Source organism: Mus musculus, chromosome 1 (assembly GCF_000001635.26).
Source record: "Mus musculus strain C57BL/6J chromosome 1, GRCm38.p6 C57BL/6J".
Lineage (NCBI taxonomy): Eukaryota > Metazoa > Chordata > Mammalia > Rodentia > Muridae > Mus > Mus musculus.
This window is the reverse complement of record NC_000067.6, coordinates 172,104,760-172,125,762: the sequence shown is the minus strand read 5'-3', so window position 1 is coordinate 172,125,762 and position 21,003 is coordinate 172,104,760. Positions and strand designations below refer to the sequence as shown.

At 44.0% G+C, this 21,003-nt stretch overlaps 1 protein-coding gene across 2 annotated transcripts in view; it reads right to left on the bottom strand.

The window, feature by feature from the left end:
- Positions 1 to 3,430: 3,430 nt before the first annotated feature.
- Positions 3,431 to 21,003, bottom strand: part of Copa (coatomer protein complex subunit alpha) — a 39,804-nt gene continuing 22,231 nt past the window's right edge. Inside the window, exons 12-33 of one of the 2 annotated variants that reach the window (NM_009938.4) lie at positions 20,511 to 20,577; positions 19,571 to 19,646; positions 17,369 to 17,451; positions 15,838 to 15,977; positions 15,189 to 15,274; positions 14,948 to 15,086; positions 13,736 to 13,898; positions 13,493 to 13,639; positions 12,548 to 12,737; positions 12,334 to 12,429; positions 10,930 to 11,018; positions 10,617 to 10,740; positions 8,748 to 8,837; positions 8,467 to 8,576; positions 7,671 to 7,748; positions 7,442 to 7,510; positions 6,786 to 6,922; positions 6,390 to 6,576; positions 6,195 to 6,305; positions 5,725 to 5,886; positions 4,339 to 4,533; positions 3,431 to 4,063 (exon numbers count right to left, since the gene is read on the bottom strand). In NM_009938.4, the coding sequence (NP_034068.3) occupies positions 4,004 to 4,063; positions 4,339 to 4,533; positions 5,725 to 5,886; positions 6,195 to 6,305; positions 6,390 to 6,576; positions 6,786 to 6,922; positions 7,442 to 7,510; positions 7,671 to 7,748; positions 8,467 to 8,576; positions 8,748 to 8,837; positions 10,617 to 10,740; positions 10,930 to 11,018; positions 12,334 to 12,429; positions 12,548 to 12,737; positions 13,493 to 13,639; positions 13,736 to 13,898; positions 14,948 to 15,086; positions 15,189 to 15,274; positions 15,838 to 15,977; positions 17,369 to 17,451; positions 19,571 to 19,646; positions 20,511 to 20,577 (2,599 nt within the window). In that variant the 3' untranslated portion in view covers positions 3,431 to 4,003. The remainder of the gene's footprint in view (positions 4,064 to 4,338; positions 4,534 to 5,724; positions 5,887 to 6,194; positions 6,306 to 6,389; positions 6,577 to 6,785; positions 6,923 to 7,441; positions 7,511 to 7,670; positions 7,749 to 8,466; positions 8,577 to 8,747; positions 8,838 to 10,616; positions 10,741 to 10,929; positions 11,019 to 12,333; positions 12,430 to 12,547; positions 12,738 to 13,492; positions 13,640 to 13,735; positions 13,899 to 14,947; positions 15,087 to 15,188; positions 15,275 to 15,837; positions 15,978 to 17,368; positions 17,452 to 19,570; positions 19,647 to 20,510; positions 20,578 to 21,003) is intronic. The other variant, XM_030245513.1, reaches the window with a different exon arrangement.

The following is a 21,003-nucleotide window of genomic DNA, read 5'->3' as shown; positions in this document are numbered from 1 at the left end:
GTGTACCACCACACCTGTCTCTCTTTTCTATTCAGCTGGCAAGAAGTGGCAAATCCCTTTGGAGCTAGAGCAATAGGTGGTTGGCAGCCACCAGATGTGGGTGCTGGGAACTAACCTGAGTCCTCTGCAAGAACAGTCTTTGCTCTAAACAGCTAAGCCATCTCTTTAACCACCATGATATCTTTTTTTTTTTTTTTTGAGACAGCATCTTGCTCTTTAGCCAATTGTTCTGCTTTAACCTTCCAAGAATCCGAATTATGGCTGTGAATTGCTGTGCCAGATTCTTGCCTGACCTTGAAGGAAGAATGTATAAAACTTAAGAAAATATTCCCGTAATATACACATTTTTGAGAAAGCAGTCTTAGTTTGAGGATTATATTTAAGAAAGCAACTCTTAAATCTGAAAACACTAAAGTCCTGTGCTCTTTGGAGCAGCTTTTCCTCCTCAGTCAGGCACACTCCCCCCCCCCCACACACACACACAATGTATGTTCCAGTTTACTCATTGCAGCAATGCTGATAATCAGCATAAATAACCCAGATACTATGAGGAAAACCTAAACACACAACACACATATAAAACTTTAAAATGTCTTGAATTAAAAAAAAAAAAAGATTATGTTCCTGCCATGTATAAAAGGAAGGTGGGGAAAAACACAGTGATATACTTATAAATATATACTTTTTGAAGGCCATAAGGAAACTGGTAAGTAGTTACCTGTTTGGGGAAAACTAATAGGAACTGAGTGGCTCAGGAAAAAGATACACAAGGCAGTTAGTTTTTTGGGTTTGTTTTGATTTTTTTTCCTCTGAGACAGGGTTTCTCTGTGTAGCCCTGGTTGTCCTAGAACTCATTCTGTAGACCAGGCTGCCTCATACTCAGACATCAGTTGGCCTCTGCCTCCCTAGCGCTGGGATTAAAGGCGTGTGCCACCACCACTGGGCAGTAATTGTGAGTGTATAGGTGGAATGGTGCCTACACACGATGATGCTTGTGTGGAGGTCATGTGCTGCCCTGGGGAGCAAGTTCTCTCCTCCCACCATGCGGATCTCCATGATCAAACTCAGGTTGTCAGTCATGACCTCCAAGTGCCCTTACTTCCTACGCCATGTCACTGGCCTGACAGTAAAGGTCTAAAGACTGGTGTCTGAACTTCACGGATATATTATCAGTTGAAAAAAGAAAGGGGCTGGTGAGATGGCTCAGTGTTAAGAGCACCGACTGATTGCTCTTCCAAAGGTCCTGAGTTCAAATCCCAGCAACCACATGGTGGCTCATAACGAGATCTGACTCCCTCTTCTTGAGTGTCTGAAGACAGCTACAGTGTACTTACATATTACAAATAAATAAATTAATTTAAAAAAAGAAAGAAAAAGAAAAGAAAAAGGAAAGGATTTAAAATGGATTAAAATGAAAAATTCAAGTAATTTCAGCACTAAGGAGCTGGGAGACTGGAAGATTAAAAATTCAAGGTCAGTTCAAGGCCAGTCGAGGCTGTAGGAGAAGCTGTATAAAGAAACACAAAGAAACCAATACATATTTTGAACATCTTTTTCCTGTGGCTATAGAGAGCTCAATAGTAGAATACTTGCCTATCATGTGCAAAACCCCAGGTTCAATCACCAGTAACTAAATAAAATGTCTGCACTTATCTATTTTTAGGAAAGGGGTCGAATGCCATATGTCGTACTGGGAACTAAGTCCAGAACCCTGCCATACTAGGCCAACACCCTCCCAATGGAGCTGTCTCCAGCTGTGCATTTATGTGCAGTTGTATGTGCATTTGTGGACATAAGTGCAGGCGCTCATGAAAGCCAGAAGAAAACATCAGATCCCATGAAGCTGGCATTACAGGTGGTTGTGAGCCACCTTGCCTGGGTGATGGGAACTGAACCCAGGCCCTCTGGAAGTACAATACTTGCTCTTAACTGCTGAGCCACCTCACTAGCCTGTTTTTTGTTTGTTTTTGTTTTTGTTTTGTTTTTTTTGAGATAAGGTCATTCAGGCTAACCCTGAAACTAGCTGAAGTTATCCTAGGTTTAGAAAGTGGTATTTTTGTATATGAATGTTTTGGTTGTTACTGTATGTAGATCTGTGTACCATGTGCATGCAGTACCTGCGTTCACCAGAAAAGTGAGTTAGATCTCATGGAACGGAAGTTATGGATTGTTATGAGTAACCATGTGGGTGCTGGGGAATTGAACTCTGGAAGAACAGCCAGTGTTCTTAACTGCTGCTGAGCCACCTCGCCAGTCCCTTGTCTTGAGCTTTTCATTTTTGAGTCTCACTGTGTAGCCATTGGACCACTATGTAGACAGGACCAGGTTGGTCTTGAATTCTGTCGTCCAGCTGCTGGGATTAAAGGCATGTGCCACCATGCATGGCTGGTCTCAAACCCTTGACCATATTTCCATCTTGTAAGTGCTAGAACAGATGGAGCTACCAGGCTGGGCCTGTATTATGTATTTTAAATCAAAGGAATAATAAATACATCATTTATGCAATTATTCTTAGAAGCATGACACTCTGACAATTGAGATAGTTCCATCAATTTGACACCATCTAGAATCCCCTGGAGGAAGGACCTCAGACAATGTCTATGAAGAATGGTTTTGTTAACTGATATAGAAAGACCTGGCCACTGTGGGCAGCAGTATTTGCTAGGTCTGGGGTCCTGAATTTAAAGGAGAAAGCTACCTACCTCTGCCTGTCTCCAGAATGCTGTTATTAAAAGGAGGTAGACTTCTCTTTTTTTCTCCAGTCCCATCAGTCCTGGGCCAGCCAGGTCTACATTATCAAGTTCCACAGCAGTCAAGGGAGACTCTGTCTCACAAAGACAGACAACTCTGGCTGAGGACTGGCAGGAAGGCTTGAAGTCAGTGCTGCCCACTCTTGACCATGGGTATCATGTGACTAGCTGCTTCAGGTTCAGCCACCTTCCCTTCCCTGCAATGACGTACTGCCACATGGCATTGAGTCAAATGAACCCTGTCTCCCCTAACGTGCTCTTGTCTGGGTGTTTTATCACCCCAATGGGAGCAGAAGCTAAGACAACTATATGCTTCTAGTAAATATGTAATTTATTATGGCCACATTCTCTTTTATGTGCACATAATATGTAAAACACATAGAACAGTGATGGACACCAATAGGAGCCCAGCAAATTCTGGCTGTAATTTGAAATGAATAGAGTTGCAGTAAACATGGTACAGGGAACTCTTTACACCAGTCCCCAACAATGTAGGTGTTTCATATGTCTCTAAGAAAAACTGTATCATTTTTCCCTAGTCGAGGGTATTAGTTTAAAATGAATATAATGCATCTAATGATTAAAAAGTGATCCTGAGGCAGAGTATCTGCTCTGGTGAGAGAGACAGCTACAGTGTGACAGGGTCATGAAAGTGAGTGTCAAACAGGGAAACGGCAAGCAGGAGGCTCTCAGAAATTTACTTTATTTAGTGAGGGCAACAGAACATAACGACGATGGTATGTTATAAAGGATAGAAACAAATCAATGAAAAATGGTACACATTTTGCAAAACCAAATGGCTTCTTCTCAGCCTGAAGTGTGGGGGCCACATAAAGGAGGAACCTATTTATGACATTAAATGCCCAAGAAAAAGATGGGATAGTTAACAACTCGCGTGGCTGGGGAAAGTGGCGTTTATTGAATCCTTCTGTCTCGTACTGGAATTGACAGGAAGGTGGTGGGAAGGGAGGAGTATATACTAAGAATCTGATAAACAAATGGCCAGCACATAGTTTTCATTGTTCCTTGGAAGGCCTAAGCTGAAAGGCAAAGTCATCTATGATCACAAGCACAGTAACCGTCAAGGCAGAGGTCTGCAAGAACCAGAAAGTCAAGCTTGAAACTTCTGATTTGCAATAGCAGAGAGAGGACATGACGTTTTAGGGAGAACCAACATCAACAAGCTGAATGTGGCTGTAAGGGGAGACTCTGAAGAACAGTATGGGGTTAACCATGCACGCGAAGGAAGGGCCTTAGCGAAACTGAAGAGGACTGATCCTCAGCCCAATCACATCTTTGCCAATCTCTGTCACCTGTGGAAGTGGAAACAGCATCAGGTTAGAGAACTCCAGACGGCTTACTCCCTAGACCGCCGATGAGCAGTCAGATGGACGCTTGGTGCTGGGAAGCGAACAGTGGGGAAAGTGCTGGCTTTCCCAGTGTCCCTGCCTCAGGGAGCGGGGCAAATGCAGAGTGAGAGAACCAGCACCGCGCTTCCTTCTCCTGTCCCTTCCCTCAACATCCCACACACGTCCTTTTTTTATTGGATCCCAACCCTGCTAGACACATTCTTGAGGACAGTACTTACTGTAGTGACCCTGCAGATTTGCCCCTTGAACTCAGGGGAATAGCAGGCCCCACTGAGTGGACACTTCTCCACTGGTTTTCCACGGTAGATGGGCCGGTAAGATGCAGCACAAATGTCAAAGGGGTTGTGCATGTCATAATTGAGCTGGCAGGCATCTGTGGGGTTTTTCTCACAGGCAGATAAGATTTTTCTTGTCTAAAGGAAGGAAGGAAGGAAGGAAGGAAGGAAGGAAGGGAGGGAGGGAGGGAGGGAGGGAGGGAGGAAGGAAGGAAGGAAGGAAGGAAGGAAGATTTTATTTAAGAGTACAGAAAGCAACACAATCTCCGATACAAGGTGTAAGTATATGCTGGGCATGATGGCCTATTTCTATAATCCCAGCACACAGGAACAGGAGGATCTCAAGTTCTAGGACAGCCTGAGTTTATACTGAGACAGTCTCAAAAACCAGGACATGACAACGCAAGTAACTATGCTGTGAGAATACAGGTTCCATCCTCTGCACAGGACATATGTGAAAAAAATGACAAGGCCACTGTGCTGGTTGTACTGCTACACCCCAGAGCTCAGAAGGCAGACGCAGGAGGTTCAGGAGTTTGAGGGCCAGTTTGGGCTACACAGTGAAATCTTTCTCTTTCTCCAACATGGTTCCACTGCTCTAAAGCCACAATTCTGTCCACATCTGGGGATTAGATTATCAGGATTGGGCCCCAGAAAGAGTTGAGACAGGTTTCTAGTGCCCAAGGAGAATGTTTTTGGGTGGAATAGATACTGGAATATGAGTGAAAAGTATCAGAGGACAAGATGGGTCACCTGAAGCTTAAGGATAGGTGCATCACCTGCAAGGGCACTGGAGCTACTCTGGGTTGTAGCGCCACAGTAGAAGGGCCAGCAAGCCCAACACAAATGTCAAGTTAAAAATTAAATCAAGCTGGCTGTGGTGGTGCACACTGTTAATCCCAGCACTTGGGAGACAGACAGAGGCAGGCAAATTTCTGTGAGTTCAAGGATAGCCTAGTCTACACAGTGAGTTCCAGGACAGCCAGGGCCACAGGGGGGGAAAAAATGAAATCATAACTTGGACAATGTATTTTTCTTCTCTGTATTGCTCTCTCAGTACTAAAATACAGTCAGGTCAACTATAGGATCTACTCCATTTAAACATCTATATAGAGTATTTTAGAATGCCATATCTGAATAAATTATTACTTTGGTTTCAAGGGAAAAAAGATGCCCCAAGGTCAGTAAGTAACCAGAGGGCAGAACACTCTATTAGCTTTCTTGGGTTCAGTGCTGTATGTACATTGTTTCAGGGAGAAAGATATTGGCTTCTGCATCTTCCATTTAAGATCTGGTTCCCCTCAAGTCACTGATGGAATTCCCCTGTACCTGCTGAGCTACTTCAGGCTTGGGCCCAAGTTCCAGCAGGCGTCGGGCAAAGGTGGCAGCTGTCTTGAAGTTCTTGAGCTTGAAGAAAAGGTTGAGGGCTGTCCGCAGCACCAAGATCATATGCACAGGCTGCAGATTTGAGTGTGTGAAGTAGGCTGCCATCTAGTGGACAGAAAGGAACACAAAGCAGGCTGAAGTTCAGCTGTTGTTTATTAACAGCCACACAATTATAAAAAAAACCAAAACAATACAAAGCCAACACAACTATCTATAAGACAGATTAGCTCTTCCTCTTAAACTACAAGAACTCATGAGTGAGGACGACAGCGGAGAAATGGAACACCTCGTCACGGAGATGACCTCCAATTTCTCTTCCTCCCCAAAGCCAAGAAACTTCCAAACCAAACAATTTTAGCCGGAACTGAAGGTTATGAGGATGTGCCCACGTGGTGCTGGTCTCCCCATCTTACCTCACAGATGCGCTTCTGCTGGTCTAGGGTCTCCTTAGGTAGCTTCTTCCTTTCTATCTCCATGCACAAACCCACAATGTATTCACGGCAAATGGTGATGAGCTGCTGGGCCTGAAGAGGTTGCAGAGGACAGTCACGACATAGACAAGACTATGGAGGTGGCCAGGATCGAGTAAGTGGCTAGACTCCTCCTACCTCTGCAATCTCCTGTTTATTGTCCACAACAAGAAGAGGCACACTGAGTAGGATGGAACGGAATTTTTCCACAGCTTCCTCAAACTTGCCAACTGTGGTGAGCTGATAACACAGTTGCAAACGTTGGATCAGGTCATTAAGCTTTAGGCCTACAGCTGGTACTCCATTCTTTAGCCCTGCATCCTTCCTGGAAAGGGAAAATTATGAAGAAAGAAGAATAGTCAATAGCAAACTAGGATTCCGTTCTGTTCTTATCAAACACAGTCACCAACCCACTACTGTGGGAATAACTGGAAATAGGATGGCAGCTGGTATAAACCAAACCCCATGTCACTGTGGCTATCATCTGAAATATCCACTCTACTGAAACACACAGCAGAGAGCAAGGGGACTTACCAATTGCGATTAGGGTAACTATACATGGAGGGCAAGCAGGGCAGCGCTTGATAGGTGGTGCGGCCTCGGGCATATGTCTGTAGGAACAGTTGCTTATAGGGGCCAAACTGGATTACTCCCACCTGATCATGGAGAAGCTAGAACACAAGAAAAAAAGAAACATAGGGATTTGTTTTCTACCAAGTAAAAATTAAATCAAACTTGGGCAAGGTATTTTACTTCTCTGTATTGCTTTCTCAGTACTAAAATATAGTCAACTACAGGATCTACTCCATTTAAACACCTATAGAGAGTACTTCAGAGTAACCAACAGAGCGAGTGACAGCAAGTGATCATGGCTGTTGCGGTTGTTATGTCACCATAACACTTGGTACAATGTCCATAATAAACACCCACTCAGGAAGAGGTGCTGATTTTACTAATGTAAGCAGCAGAAATGGCTGACTGGCAAATATGACCATAGACCAAGTGGAGAGCAGATAAAAGGCCTTTATGAAACAAGTCTCTTTAACAAGGCCAACCACTGCCACGAATACACACCTTGGCCCTGTGGGTCACATCATCCCCATGTGGTTGAAAAGATGAGTCAACCATTCTCCTCAGGACTCTGGAATACACACTCAAGAGGAAGGGCCAAGGCTTTTAGGAAGACTTACCCGCATGGCTGTTTCAAAAGAACCTGCCAAGATGTGATCTACTGGAAGCTGGGAGTTATTGCACCAGATCTAGTAAAAAATATAAAACATAAGCCAAATGAAAAATCTCCTTTTTCTTTCCAATTCTTCTCCTCCATATCTGTTAAAAGCAGTCAATATTTTTCACAGTAATCAAATATTAAGCAGCCCAGAAGCACTTATCTCTATAGAATTGTGTTTTCCTGCTTACTTGCGTTGGGCTTGTTCCCTTGGTTGGGGGCACAAAGAACCCATCTTCAGCACTACCAGACACCCCAGAGGGTACATCCTAGAAGGAAAAAAGAAAAAATATTAAGGCTTTATTTATTTGTTTAAACAGAATATGACAGAACCTCAAACTCACTCTGTAGCAAGGATTGAATCCTCCTGCCTCTACCTAGAGTGCTAGGACTGTAGTCTTATGTTGCCATGCCTGATTTACATAGAGTGGGGATCCAATCAAGGGCTTTGTGCATGCTCGGAAAGCGTAATACCAATTGAGCTACGTTCCCAGGCGATTTTAGCCATCCAAGTACTGTGTTCTGGTGAAATCAACACACTACATTTAGATGCTAACCTTTGCTTGAGAAAAGAGGTGATGGTTAATGGAAAGACAGAATGGGAGCCACCTCACCAAGACCAAAATGACCTATCATAAGCTGCAGTTCAGACATTAAACACTTCCCTCTTTCAAATGAAAGATAAGCATTGGATTAGAGGGAGGCTGCACATCTCCTTCTCCTTTGCTACACATGAACTGAAACAACAAGGCAACAAACGCTGGCTACCCCATCTCAAGTGGAGCTATGTATCAGAATAGGAGGACTTTCTGGAACCTCTCCTTTGTGGATACTTCAGACTTCAGGATGGGCACACTACAAGGTGTGTGTGGTGTGTGTGTGTGTGTGTGAGTGTGTGTATGTGTGGAGAGAGAGACAGAGAGAGACACGCACCAACTTTTTATAGGGTGAAATCGAGAGAAACTGCAGAGCAGGAACCTCACATACCAGCTCAGGTGGGAGCTCCAAATCTTCTTCTACATCCCAGCCACCTCCTTCTTCTTGTCCCTTTCCAAGAACATCCTCTCCCAAACCTTCTGGAGCCTCCACAAACCCATCTGTAAGGATAATTCATGATCAAAATAGACTTGCATGGGAATCCCGCCCCAAAGGCAAAGTATCAGGATCCTATTGGCTCCATGAACCAGAAGCTTGTAGACTGCTCCACAAATCCTTTCTGCTCATGGAGCCCAACAGCTCAGCAGTCAGTCCTAAGGCAGCGTTCTTACCTTCATCCAGCTGCAGCTCTGCGTCCTCTCCCCAGCCTTCAGTGCCTACAGTGTCGATGTCAATGTCAGCAGCCAATGCTCCTCCCTTCCCTACCATGGCAAGGGCAGAGGGAACAGGTTAGAACCTAGCAAGTCTCAAGTGCAATTGATCTCCTCTACAGGCAAGGTGCGTGCTTTCAAAACTTGCTCAGAACTGTGTCCTCAGAAATATGTGTCCATTTAGAAACTGGTAACTGTGAATGTCAGTAAATATGTTTGATTGTATTGTTAAATCTCAAAACGAACCCCAAACAAAAGACAAAAATAATTGCCAAGGTTCTGTCTTGTTCTGCACTGTGTATCTGTGTGCATGTGTGGATGTGAGCAACTCTACTCGCAATGCTGGGGATCCAAACTCAGACCCTCAGGCTTGCATGGAAGTCATTATACTGACTGAGCCATCTCCAAAGTTCCCATCCATAGACTATGAGTTATTGGTTTTGTCATATATAAGTTATGCTAACTTGATACAGTTTCCACAAAGAGAGGAAATAGAAGAAAGATAGCCAGAGGTTTTTTTGGTGTTTTGTTTTGGTGGTGGTAGTGGGGGTGGGTGGGGGGGGGCAGTGGCAGAAAGCTTGTCGAGTATGCACAAGGCTCTGGCTTCAATCCCTATTGAAGTTGGAGAGAACAAACTCCCTGCCACCAAAACCCAGCTGCATCTGGCTGCCTACTCTTAGAATTTCTCTCTGAAATCTTTCCTAAGTGACTATTATTACAGTCTGCAGAGAAAGAGACATGGTGGGTGCAGGAGGTGAGCAAAGAATGGGCCAGACTTAGACTCAGAATGCCTGACCTCTGCTTAGACACAGAATGCCTGACCTCTGCTTAGGCTCAGAATGCCTGACCTCTGCTTAGGCTCAGAATGCCTGACCTCTGCGTTGGCTCTCGCTCAGAAGTGAACTAGGATAAGTGTGTAAGCAGACAGTAGGGCTCGGCTTGGATGCTGGGGAGAAGCATCGATGGACAGGAAAACACTAAGTGGAGATGCGGACATGTGTGGTGGAACTAGAGAAACACTCCAGTGCGTGCTCCGGATGTCAGTGGCAGTGCAGGCAGCCACTTACCATCATTTTCTACGTTTCTTCCTTTCTTTTATTTCTTTTTCTTTTTTTTTTTTTTTTGGCAGGGGCTAGAGAGCTGAGGAAGGGTTTCACATTGGCCAGCCTGACCTTAAACTAGCTTCTGTGATGGCTGGCTTTGAATTCTTGTTCCTCTTGCTTCAATTTTCTAATTGCTAAGAATACAGGTATGTGCTATACTAGGCTCAAGTTCCCTTTAAAAAGATCTCAAAAAGTTTACCTCAGTTTGGAGACATCCTAGCATCACAGTGCTCTGTGAAACTTCACACAGAAAGAAGAACAGGCAAAGCTGGTAGAGGGACTTTCTAAACAGTTTTTTTATTTTTAAATATTCAATTGTTGTTCAGTCCCCAGGTATGGCGGTATCAGACCCCTGGAGCTGGAACTACAGAGAGTTGCTGATGAGTTGCTATGTGGCTGCTGGGAGCTAAGCCCTGGTCCTTTGGAAGAGCAGCCAGTTCTCTTAACTGCTGAGCCATCTCTCCAGTCCCCCTGTTTGTTTTTAAGAAATGGTCCTATGTAGTCCAGGCTGCCCAGAAACTGCCTATGAATCCAAGGCTGACCACCAGCTCTTTCTGGAATCACAGGCACTGATCAGTCATGTGCGTGACGCTGGGGTCTGAATCCGGAGTTTTGAACATGCTGGGTAAGCACTCTGCTAACTGAGTACAACTCAGACCCACTTAGGATCGTTCTCTATAAAAACAGTATTTTTTTATAAAAAGTGCTAAGAGGAATGGGCACTTACCCTTGCTTGCAATGGAGCCTTCAAAGAACCCTTTGGACACGGTCAGTAAGGGCCAGTTTGTATCCAATGGCATGATAGGTGCAGGTGGCTGGAGCAGCTTGGCATTAGGATCAATGTCTGGGATCTGAGAGGTGGAGTAAGAAAGACGTTAAATGCAAATAGCTCTCAGGAATCACACACAAAGGGTTAAAATGCTTCCTCTCGACTTATCTCCCCTTCATACCCCCACCCTGGTAGAGTAAAATTTATGATTTTAAATTATCCCAAGATGGGAATGAATCCTGTTATCAGAGATGTCTGTGTAAATACTCACTGTCTCCTTCTCAGGGTCAAAGGTTTCCTTCAGGCTCTCAGCTTCTTCATCTAAGCCATGGGTAGCAGCTGAGAGATAGGCTAGGGATTCTACAGGAAAAACAGGGCTTGTGGTATAGGTACATTTCCAAAAGAACGCTAGTTTCGTAGGGATGACCGCTATCTCCTAGTATTCAAATGCTTGCATAATACCCAAACATAAGTGTAGGCTGAAGTTGTTGAGCAGCTTCTAATGGACAGAATATGTCAGAAGTGATGCAATGTCACACCCAAGATTGGCTTACAATAACTGTGGACTGTTTTGGGTGTCATCTTGTTAACCTGTTCTGAAAGAAACCAAGTGCCACGTTGTGAACTTTGTGATGGAGAAGGTAACACGGCAAGATGATAGATACTGTTTCTCAGACAAAGGGGAACAAAGATCCAAGAAATGCCCACACCCATGCACGTGAGAATGGAAATGAATTCTTTTCCCGTTGGGTCTCTGTGTCTGTAGGCCTAACAAACTTTGACTGCAGGTTTACACACACTAAACAAAAGCTAAAGCACTCTACCTGTGAGGGATGTATATTTTATCTGTTACAATCTTTGCATATTTATGGTGTGTATGTCTGTATGAGTCTCACAGCATGTGGAGGCCAGAGGACAATCTGTTGGGAGTTGGCTCCCTTAGTTGTTTTAACTTGGAAAGGAGCAATAGACACCACAAGTGTGGCAATCCTCTGAAACAGCCCAAGAAGTATGCCAGCAAGACAGATAAAAGGGAAAGGAGAAGAAACTTGAGGAGCTAAAAGAAAAAGCTAAAGGGGGAAGTAAGCAAACCTGGTCTATGCAGTAGGTTCCTGGCCAAGGGAACCTTGGCTGTATAATGGGACCCTGTCTGTAAAAAGAACCCTGTTTGTTCGCTGTGCCTGATGACAGTGATCCTTCATTCCGCACTATGTAACATCTGAGTTCACTGTCACAATAATCTGAAAAGATCTCAGTTCTTTTGCCACTTATCACTAGAAGTGTTATGTTATAGTCTATTACACATTAAATGTTTGTTAAAAATAATTTTAAAAGGAACTATAATTTAAATATTCTTTGGAAACTATGTCACGTTTCAGGTTTTAGAGATTTTCAGATTTTGTAACACTTGCATAGAAATTACAGTCTGAGTATCCTCATCTAGAAATAGGAAATCTGGACCCTCAAGAAGGCTCAATAGATAAAGACTTGCCACCAAGCCTGGCAGTCTGACTTTTCTCCCAGAAATACAGTAAAGGAAAAGAAAACCAGCTCCCACAAGTTGTCCTTTAACTTATGCACACGGACAGACACACACTGTACAATCCAGAGCAACTCCCAGAAAAAATCCTTGCAAAGGTCTCAAAGGATCAGGAAGTCCTGGACAAATACTTACTCTGCCCACAGTTCTTCAGGATCCGTACTCTCTCTGACACATCACCTAGGTATAGGGCATTCTGATAATGGCCACTCATGTCCTTTCGGATCTCAGCTGCAGCAAGTCAATGAGAAACCAATTTAAGCCTTCTCTCTAAAGATCTCTCTCCTCTATTTATCTTCCTCCTTCCCTACAAGTCCCACACTTCCAAACCATAGTTTAGAGAACTCACCGATCTTCATCATCTTTCGAAGTTTCTCCAGGTTGCCAGTAATAAGGTACAGGAAGGAAAGTTTGTCAAAGTTTTTGGTGCGCTGATAGCACATCTCTACAATTTGGTGATTGCCCTGTAGCAGGGCCACTTCTCCTAGCTTCTCCCAGCAGTTCTTGTCGTCCAGGGCTTTGGCTGCCTCTAGAGCAATCTAAAGAGTTCCCAAGGTCAGTGTTTAGTGTAGGCACTATGACTCAAAACTAGCGGAGTCTAACAAAATATTTGTCTCTAAAATTTCCCAAGGAATTCTCTATACTTGCAATCACTACTTTCATGCTATTTTTCTGGAGAATTCTATCTGCAAGTGTGATCTGAATTCACAAGATGAGGAGTCACACCATAGTGTTCTCACTCACCCTCCAAAGTTCACTAGTACAGTACAATCACCTATCTACTGTGTACTCCACAGAGCCAGTGCTCTCCTAGCCTAGTGCCTTAGCTTAGAAGCTCCACAGTAGCTTTAGGTACTTTAGGGCAGAGGAAATAATAAAAGAAGGAATGAAATACAGGACTGGAAAAGCAGCTTTCATAAGCTCCTTTATCCTTGAAACAATGTCTGGGCCTCAACATTTCATAAGTACTTCATCCAGCAAAACCAAGTGTCAAGGAAAATGAGCAGATTCTTCAAATTTCTTGCTATCTAGCTTCTATCCTAGAAACTCTTAAATTCAGTATGAATGGTAACAAGAGCGGAACTACTGTGCAGAAGAGGAGACAGGAAGATGTGAAACAGAAATAGCAACAGAAAAATAGCTCAATTTAAGTAAAAACATCCAAAACTCTACTCTGGCTAGAATGTAAGCAAGGATAGCGCTTCTGGGTCCAGCCTCTGGCACATTAGGTTACGCTGGTCCCGAGCCTTCCTTTCTCTACAGCTATCTGGGACTGACGACACAGTCCTCTCACCTCAATGTTTCCACACTCCAGGGCCAGGCTGAAACGAGTTTTCTCATCCTTTACAAAATGCAGCGCCACTTCAGGATAGCCCTTCTTCTGGAGATAAGCGATGATTGACTGGCCTACCAGCTTAGCGTTCCTCACCATGTGGAGTACCTAGACATTCGGTGTGATAGGCAGAAAACAGATCACTCATGAGGAAAAAGCAGCACTGCCTCCTTCAACACCTCGTTAGGTCGCTTTGCTTCCTACCTCATCATACTTTCTGTTGATCAGGGCCAGTTTGAACTTGAACTCAGTGGGATCAATGGTTAGCACCCGAGGACGACACTCTCTGTCTAGGCAGTATACATTATTGCCCTTCACTCTGGTGACATAGATGGGTAAATCCAGAGTTCGGATAATCCCATGGTCCCTAGGAGCAGGGGACAAAAGGCACAATTTTCAGAAGGGAGAAAATCCACCTTGTAAAAACGGAACAGAGTTAAGACAGCCTTTCCTTGTTATCCTTTCATCAAATGCTACCTAAACACTGGTACAAACAGGAAGTGTTTCAGAAGGATTTTACTCTTTTCTATGACAGAACAGGTGCTACAAACTTTTGCAGTTTGAGGAATTGAGCCATGGGCACTCTAGGAAAGCAAACTACCAATGAGCAGTCTTCCTTCAGAAATAAAAATCACTATGATATATGCATGCATGGATTACGTAGTGTAGACATGCATGCTGTAGTGCATTGGTGGAGGTCAGAGGACAGCGCTGTGCAGTCAATTCTCTCCTTCCACCTATACAAGGGTTCTGGGGTCAAACTCGGCTTGTCAGGCTCACACTTTTTTTTTTTTAAACCTGCTGAGCTATCTCACTGGTCCCTCCCCAGTTCTTTATAATTTTTTCCCTAAATTTTGAAATTTTTTATTTTATGTGTGTGTTTGCACACAATGCAGGTATGTGTGTGAGCTGGAGGAAAACTCTCAGGACCTGATTCTCTCCTGCCACTCTGAGCAATCTAGGGATTGAACCTGGGTTGTCTGACCTTTGAGAAACTGCCTCTACCCACTGAGTCAACACAGACACAGAGAGACAGGCAGACAGACAGGTAGAGACAATCACACACACACACACACACACACACACACACTCTGAGGAGTCTAGGGATTGAACCTGGGTTGTCTGACCTTTGAGAAACTGCCTCTACCCACTGAGTCAACACAGACACAGACAGACAGGCAGACAGACAGGTAGAGACAATCACACACACACACACACACACACACACACACACACACACACACACACACACACACACACACACACACACACACACCCCTTTAGCATATATATATATGCCCAGTTAGCTTTTTCATGAAGAAAGTTAGCAGAGAACTGCTGTTATGTCTCTTGAGTTAGTACAGTGATTGCAAGAAGCCACCTTCTCCCAAACTTTTTCTCAGATAATTAACTTACCCAGTGGTGACAGCATATTTGATGTGGTTGCTTGTGGTATAGATAAACACCCCACTTTCATCCCAGGCCCCACTCTTGACACGAATGTTCTCATGAATGTTACACAGAGCATCCAGCTTGCGGTTACAGATCACAATGGCTGTAAGAGGCAAAGGGCATGAGTGCTCTGTTGGACAGGGTGAGTGTAGTAAACTGGCAGGAGGAGGTGGCCTCTAAGACGGTGGATATGATGAAGCCTTACCATGCTTGGCCAGTAACGCTACATGAGACATGTCTGCCGACCAGATAACATATTTCACCTTGGAAATCTTCACTGATGCCAGAGTTCTGGGATAGCAAGAGAAAGGTAATCATGAATGGGCCTAATTCCCTTGTCTCAAACTATGACCTATGCCTTTTCCATCTTTAATCAATGCAGAATTCAACTTCTCAATGTAACACCAAGGAAACACTGCCTACACTGTAGTCAGTGAGCTAAAGTGTTTTGGCTCACACTCTGCACTGCCCCTTCCTCATTCTCTGTCTTCGAATCCCCTCCTCTTACTAGGCCTTTATCTCTATCAATTTTTACCACTAGACTTATTAAGTTCTTTAAGAACAGGATCTGTGCTATTCAACTTTGTGTTCTTCTCATCCCAAGAGCTGTACTCATTCCTTGTTCAGGTGTGTACTATAAAGACACCTGAACACACAGCCCTGGCTACACTGCTGGAATGCATGCACACAGTGGTGGAATAGCCATGGAAAGGGAAAAAGGATTACAAACAGTCTTGTAGGTGAGTGTACAAGAAGCAGCAAGGCCATGTGGCAAGCTTAGAACAAAGCCCTTATTAAAGATCCCCACTCTCCTTCATTACAAGTCTGTCTGTCAGGAGCATCAGTCATGTTACCGCTTCTGCTGGACGTCAAAGAGTGTGATGGAATCTGCATCCCGAAGCAGGAGGTTGCCTGTACCAGCATAGAAGATTTCATCACAGTTTGGCACCTGGATTTTCTTGGTGATCTCATTTTTCAGGTTTTTAATCAGAAGCTGAAACGAGAATGGGTGGAGTTACGAGAAGTGAATAAATAAGGCAAGAGCTTAAGATGCCCCTCAGCAATTGCTCCTTTAATAAAGAAGTTTTTCCCCTGTCCAAGTCATTTATACATCAGGTTGATTACTAAGACTCTCTCCAGGGCCTATCAATATTTATTTATTTGTTTGTTTGTGTGTGTGCATTCAGTGCGCACAAGTATGCTTGCAAGAACGTGTGGTACATATACTTCATGGTGTCCAAGTGTGTGTGTGTGGGGGTGTCAGAGGACAAATTGAAGAACTCAGTTCTCTCCTCCTACACATGGGTCCCAGGGATTGAATTTAGGTCATCTACTTTGGTGATAAGCGTTCTTACCCACTAAGACATCTCACTGGCCTCTAACCTCTTTCCCTAAAAAAAAGAGAGAGAGAGAAAGAGAGAGAGAACGCTGGAGAAATGGTTCAGGGGTTAAGAGCTCTGGCTGCTCTTCCAGAGGTCTGAGTTCAATTCCCAGCAACCACGTGGTGGGTCACAACCATCTGTAATGGGGTCAGATGCCTTCTTCTGCTGTGTCTGAAGACAGCAACAGTGTACTCATATAAAATAAATAAATCTTTAAGAAAGAAAGAGGAGAAGAGAAGAGAAGTGGAGGGGAGGGGAGGATATCCTAAGAGGCCTCAGAGTGCAGGCCTGTAATCTCAGCCACTTGGGAGGATTATAAACTCAATCTCTGTCTTGGCTGTAGAGTAAGTCCATTCCTAGTCTAGGCAGATCTTCACCAGTCTCATTGAGACCCTCAAAATCACACAACAAACACAAAATTACACAAATGAACACGTTAAAATGAAAGCTGGGGATATAGCTCAGTGGTAGAGTACTCAAATGAACAAGGCCCTAAATTCAATGCCCTGTACTTAAAAATAAACAAACAAAAAAAATCAAATAAAAGATATTCATGTAAATCTGAGTTTCTCAATCTACTAGAAAGAAAAGAGCCAAGGTTTAAACTTTCATTGAGTATTTTATTAGAAGACCCTTGCTTATCTTATCTTGCATTGAGCCTATCACATTTTATGAATGTCTGTCTGTCTGTCCATATGTACGCATTTCTCTTCCCAGGTACTGGGACTAAAGATGTCTATCATCATCTGGCTCTCTAATCTATTACATTTTAAGTACCAATTAGGGGAGTGGGACAAGGAGGAGAATATCCCTCTCATCTAATTCGTGTACTTAAAATCTGATGGTTTTAGCTTTTCCAGATTCAGAAGCCAGAGGTCTAGTAACACCAACCTAATCAAATCGACTTTCCCTCCCCAAGGGGTTAGTCTATGACTAGGGCTGATGGGAGACCAGGGAAGTATGGGCCACCATTACTGTACTCCCTAAATTAGTTTCCACTTACTGAATGCATGCGATCTAGGACAGCAAACCGATTCCGAGCAACCCAAACCGCTGTCAGGCCTGAGGATCGTTTCCCTTCAGGGGCTGAGGAGAACAAAACCAGAGTGTGGGAGCATGTGGTGAGCCACTAGCAGGTGACAGAGTCAGGTGCCATGGAGCTGCCATTTTGGCTTTGCCAGTTCAGCTGCTTCCTAACTAATTCAGCCATAACCTCGGGCTATTGTCAGTGACTTTCCCCTCCTTTCCCTCCAAACTCCAGCCCCCACCCCTGCCAAGCCTCTTATCTCTAGGCCAAGTGGCTGCATTTCAGCCAGCACTACAGACTGGCAGAGATGCTGCCCATCTTGGGAGACAGCATACTCCATCAAGCTAACGAGCAGAGGTTTCCTAGCCAAGCAGAGGCACAGCAAGCAGCCTGTCAAAGTCTAAGACCTCCTATCCACGTGCTGGAGAAGTGACAGAGCCCAACCCCAGGACTCAGCTGTGCTGCTGCTTTTAACATGCTAATGTAGGCCTCCAGCTCAGGCAGGGTAGGACACAGCACTTCCAGCTAAATCTTGACAGGCTCGTGCTGGGCAACACAGCATCAAGCTGTTGCTCGGTGAATGTCAATTCACTATTATCGCACTGAGGAGAGCTATAAAATGTTCCTCAGTTTGCAGCTGATTAGAATTTTGAAATGGATACTCTACTCTCTGAGAAGCTTGAAAGTATAAATTCAAATAGTCTTATCTGTTTTAGCAGTGGAAAACAAATCAGAAAACATGCTGGCCAGCCCGGTTTTGTACTTCTCTGGTACCTGGAGTGCCAAAGAAATTACAAAACAAAATTTTACCACAACCCATACTACTCCAGCGTCTGCTTTCTCCTCTCTGAAGTCCATCACTAGACCATACCTTTATAATTATTATTTCTCCCAAAGGATGGAGAACAGAAGGTCTAGTAATTGTTAACAGATATGGAAAAACAACAACAAAACCCAAGCTGGAGGTGGGTGGCATCAAACTGACTAGGAAGGCTTTGTGGGGGAGACTTTGCTTTATGGATCCCCAATATACACAGGTTTCCTGCTTCTGTCCTTATCTCACTCCAAAAACACTTAAAAGGCTGAAACGAGTTGGCATAATGTGTAACTCCATTACCAAGGGGAACCATGAGTTCTAGGCTAACCTGGTCATACAGTGAGACCTTGTCTCATACATATACATATACATATACATATACATATACATATACATATACATATACATATACATAGCCATAGCCTCTCCAAAAAAACAAAGTAAGCCAAAGAGTATTATAGTAATAATGACCTGTTGGCACTCACAAAAGGAACAGAACTAGCAAAATATTTCACAGAACTTTGGAGGGTATAAATATCAAAATGTACTAGAAAAAAGGAGGGCTTGTGGAATAAACTTCAGACTGGGTAAGGCCTGCAAACCCACTAGAAGAACTGCATTGAAAAGAACATAAATGCCAGGCGTGGTGGCGAACGCCTTTAATCCCAGCACTTGGGAGGCAGAGGCAGGTGGATTTCTGAATTTGAGGCTAGCCTGGTCTACAGAGTGAGTTCCAGGACAGCCAGGGCTACACTGAGAAACCCTGTCTCGAAAAACTAACCAAAAAAAGAGAAAAGAACAGAACATAAATGAGATTCCCATCCATCCACAGAATGTTCTGTAAGCAAGTTCTAATAGTAAGGATGTCAACAAGAGATGGTGGTGATAAAAGAGGCAGGCAGGGGTCTCAGCTGGATCCTGGGATCCCAGGTGGGTCATGGGGCTGTGAGCAGCCTCATCTTTTTGACAAGCAAAAGGAAGCAAATCGGATCTGGATATAGATAGGAGAGTATAAATCCCCACTCCCAGGATGAGACATTGCAAGACTGGAGCCACATTTTTAAATAAATGAAACTACCAGGGTGAAAGTCATATCAGCTGACAATAATCTAGGGTAACATGCTGTGCTGAAAGGGAAAATGGAGAGTTTCTAATAACCAAATTATAAAATATATATATCTAGCTGGGGTAATAAAATGGAGGCAGAACATGAATATTTCACACCACAATTGCCTCTGGTGCAACTGTCAGCAGCACCTGCCAACAGACAAGAATGATGTAGCCATGGCCTGGGGATGGGATGTGCAAAACTTGAAAAGAAGTGATGCTACCGCGGAGAGCTGGAAGCAAGCGGCACCTACCGTCAGGGTTCTGGGAGTCTGCGTCTTTGGGGATGGTGTATAGGTCGTAGGTACTGTTCTCTAGATTGCTTGCTCTCTGGAGGGGAAAAGGGGAAACATGTTTAGTGAGGGAGGCACTGCAGACCCTGGCTTTTCCTGACAGAAAAGACATTTCTCCTGCTTGTGTTACCTGCACCAGAGGGTGTCCTTTTCCTATGTAAGAACTGCAGTCTCCTCTTAGCCAAACAGCTAAGCACTGATGGCTCTGCTCTCTTTACTCTCTAAATGTGCAATGTTACCTGACGGAAACCCAAGGTTTCTCTATTCCACAAATTAAAAGATGATGAACCTGAGGTCTCATTTGATTACACTTGTCACATTAAAGAAAGAAAACAAAACAGATCGAAGGAGACTTTCAAGAATATGGTGGTGTTAGATATTAAAGGAGATTCCATATGCAAAGTTACCCAGGGGACACTTTTCATCTAGCCACCTGGGTCCTAAAGCTAGAATGACATTGCTTCATTTTTTTGCAACTTGTGTGGCAGGGAAAAGGGAGAGTTCTGATAAGTCTGATAACGTCACTGAAAGAACCAGCTTCCCAGCACAGGTCTCTCACGTTCCCCTAAGCAGAAGGACAGAAAAGGCACTCTTCTAAACAACAAACAAGTGCCAACAATCCTGATCACCTCACAACCCTTAATAGGTTACGACAACTGAAACCATCTAGTTTGAGCCTACGAGTGTCTACTGTGTTAGCTCTTATAATAGCTCTATCAGGAAATAGAGCTATCCAGTAAAAGCTCTATCAGGAAAGGAGACAACTTGCTTAGCAGGTACCCACATGTTTAACTTTCAGTACTGAGGAAAAAAATATTTTACGAGGCCATTAGAGGGCAGTAAGGGCAGTAAAATAGTAACAAACACTAAGGAGAGCCCACAGAGACTCGTAATTACTTACGGTGCAGAGCAGCACTGCGTTTTCTGCTGGATTGTATGACATGTTGAATACTGGAAACTTAGAACCGCTACATAAAGAGGAGGAAACAGAATCGGGTAAGAACAGACAGGAGAATCTATCGCTTCAACGTTTATACCCTCAGGACGCGCATGCACTACTTCCGTACTGAGGAGATAGATCCTGTATTTTTTCTCTTTCCATTAAAACTTGACTACTCAATAGTTCAAAGCACAGCAGAAGTTACACCATCGTCAGAGGTGGCAAGCAGTGATGGTTCGGCCTGGTACAAACTGCTGCACATAACTGCAGTGGACACCACAGAGTAGCATAATACGATCTCTCTGCCTGCTTTCTATCCCTGGGACTGTTTGCATAACCCATCTTTCTGTTGCAGTGAAGCTAGCGGGTGGTTACCAACCCCGAATGCCAGTGCTTACTACCATGAATGTTTCAGAGTGCTGCAGCTGGCATTCCAAAGCTCCTTTGGCCAGGC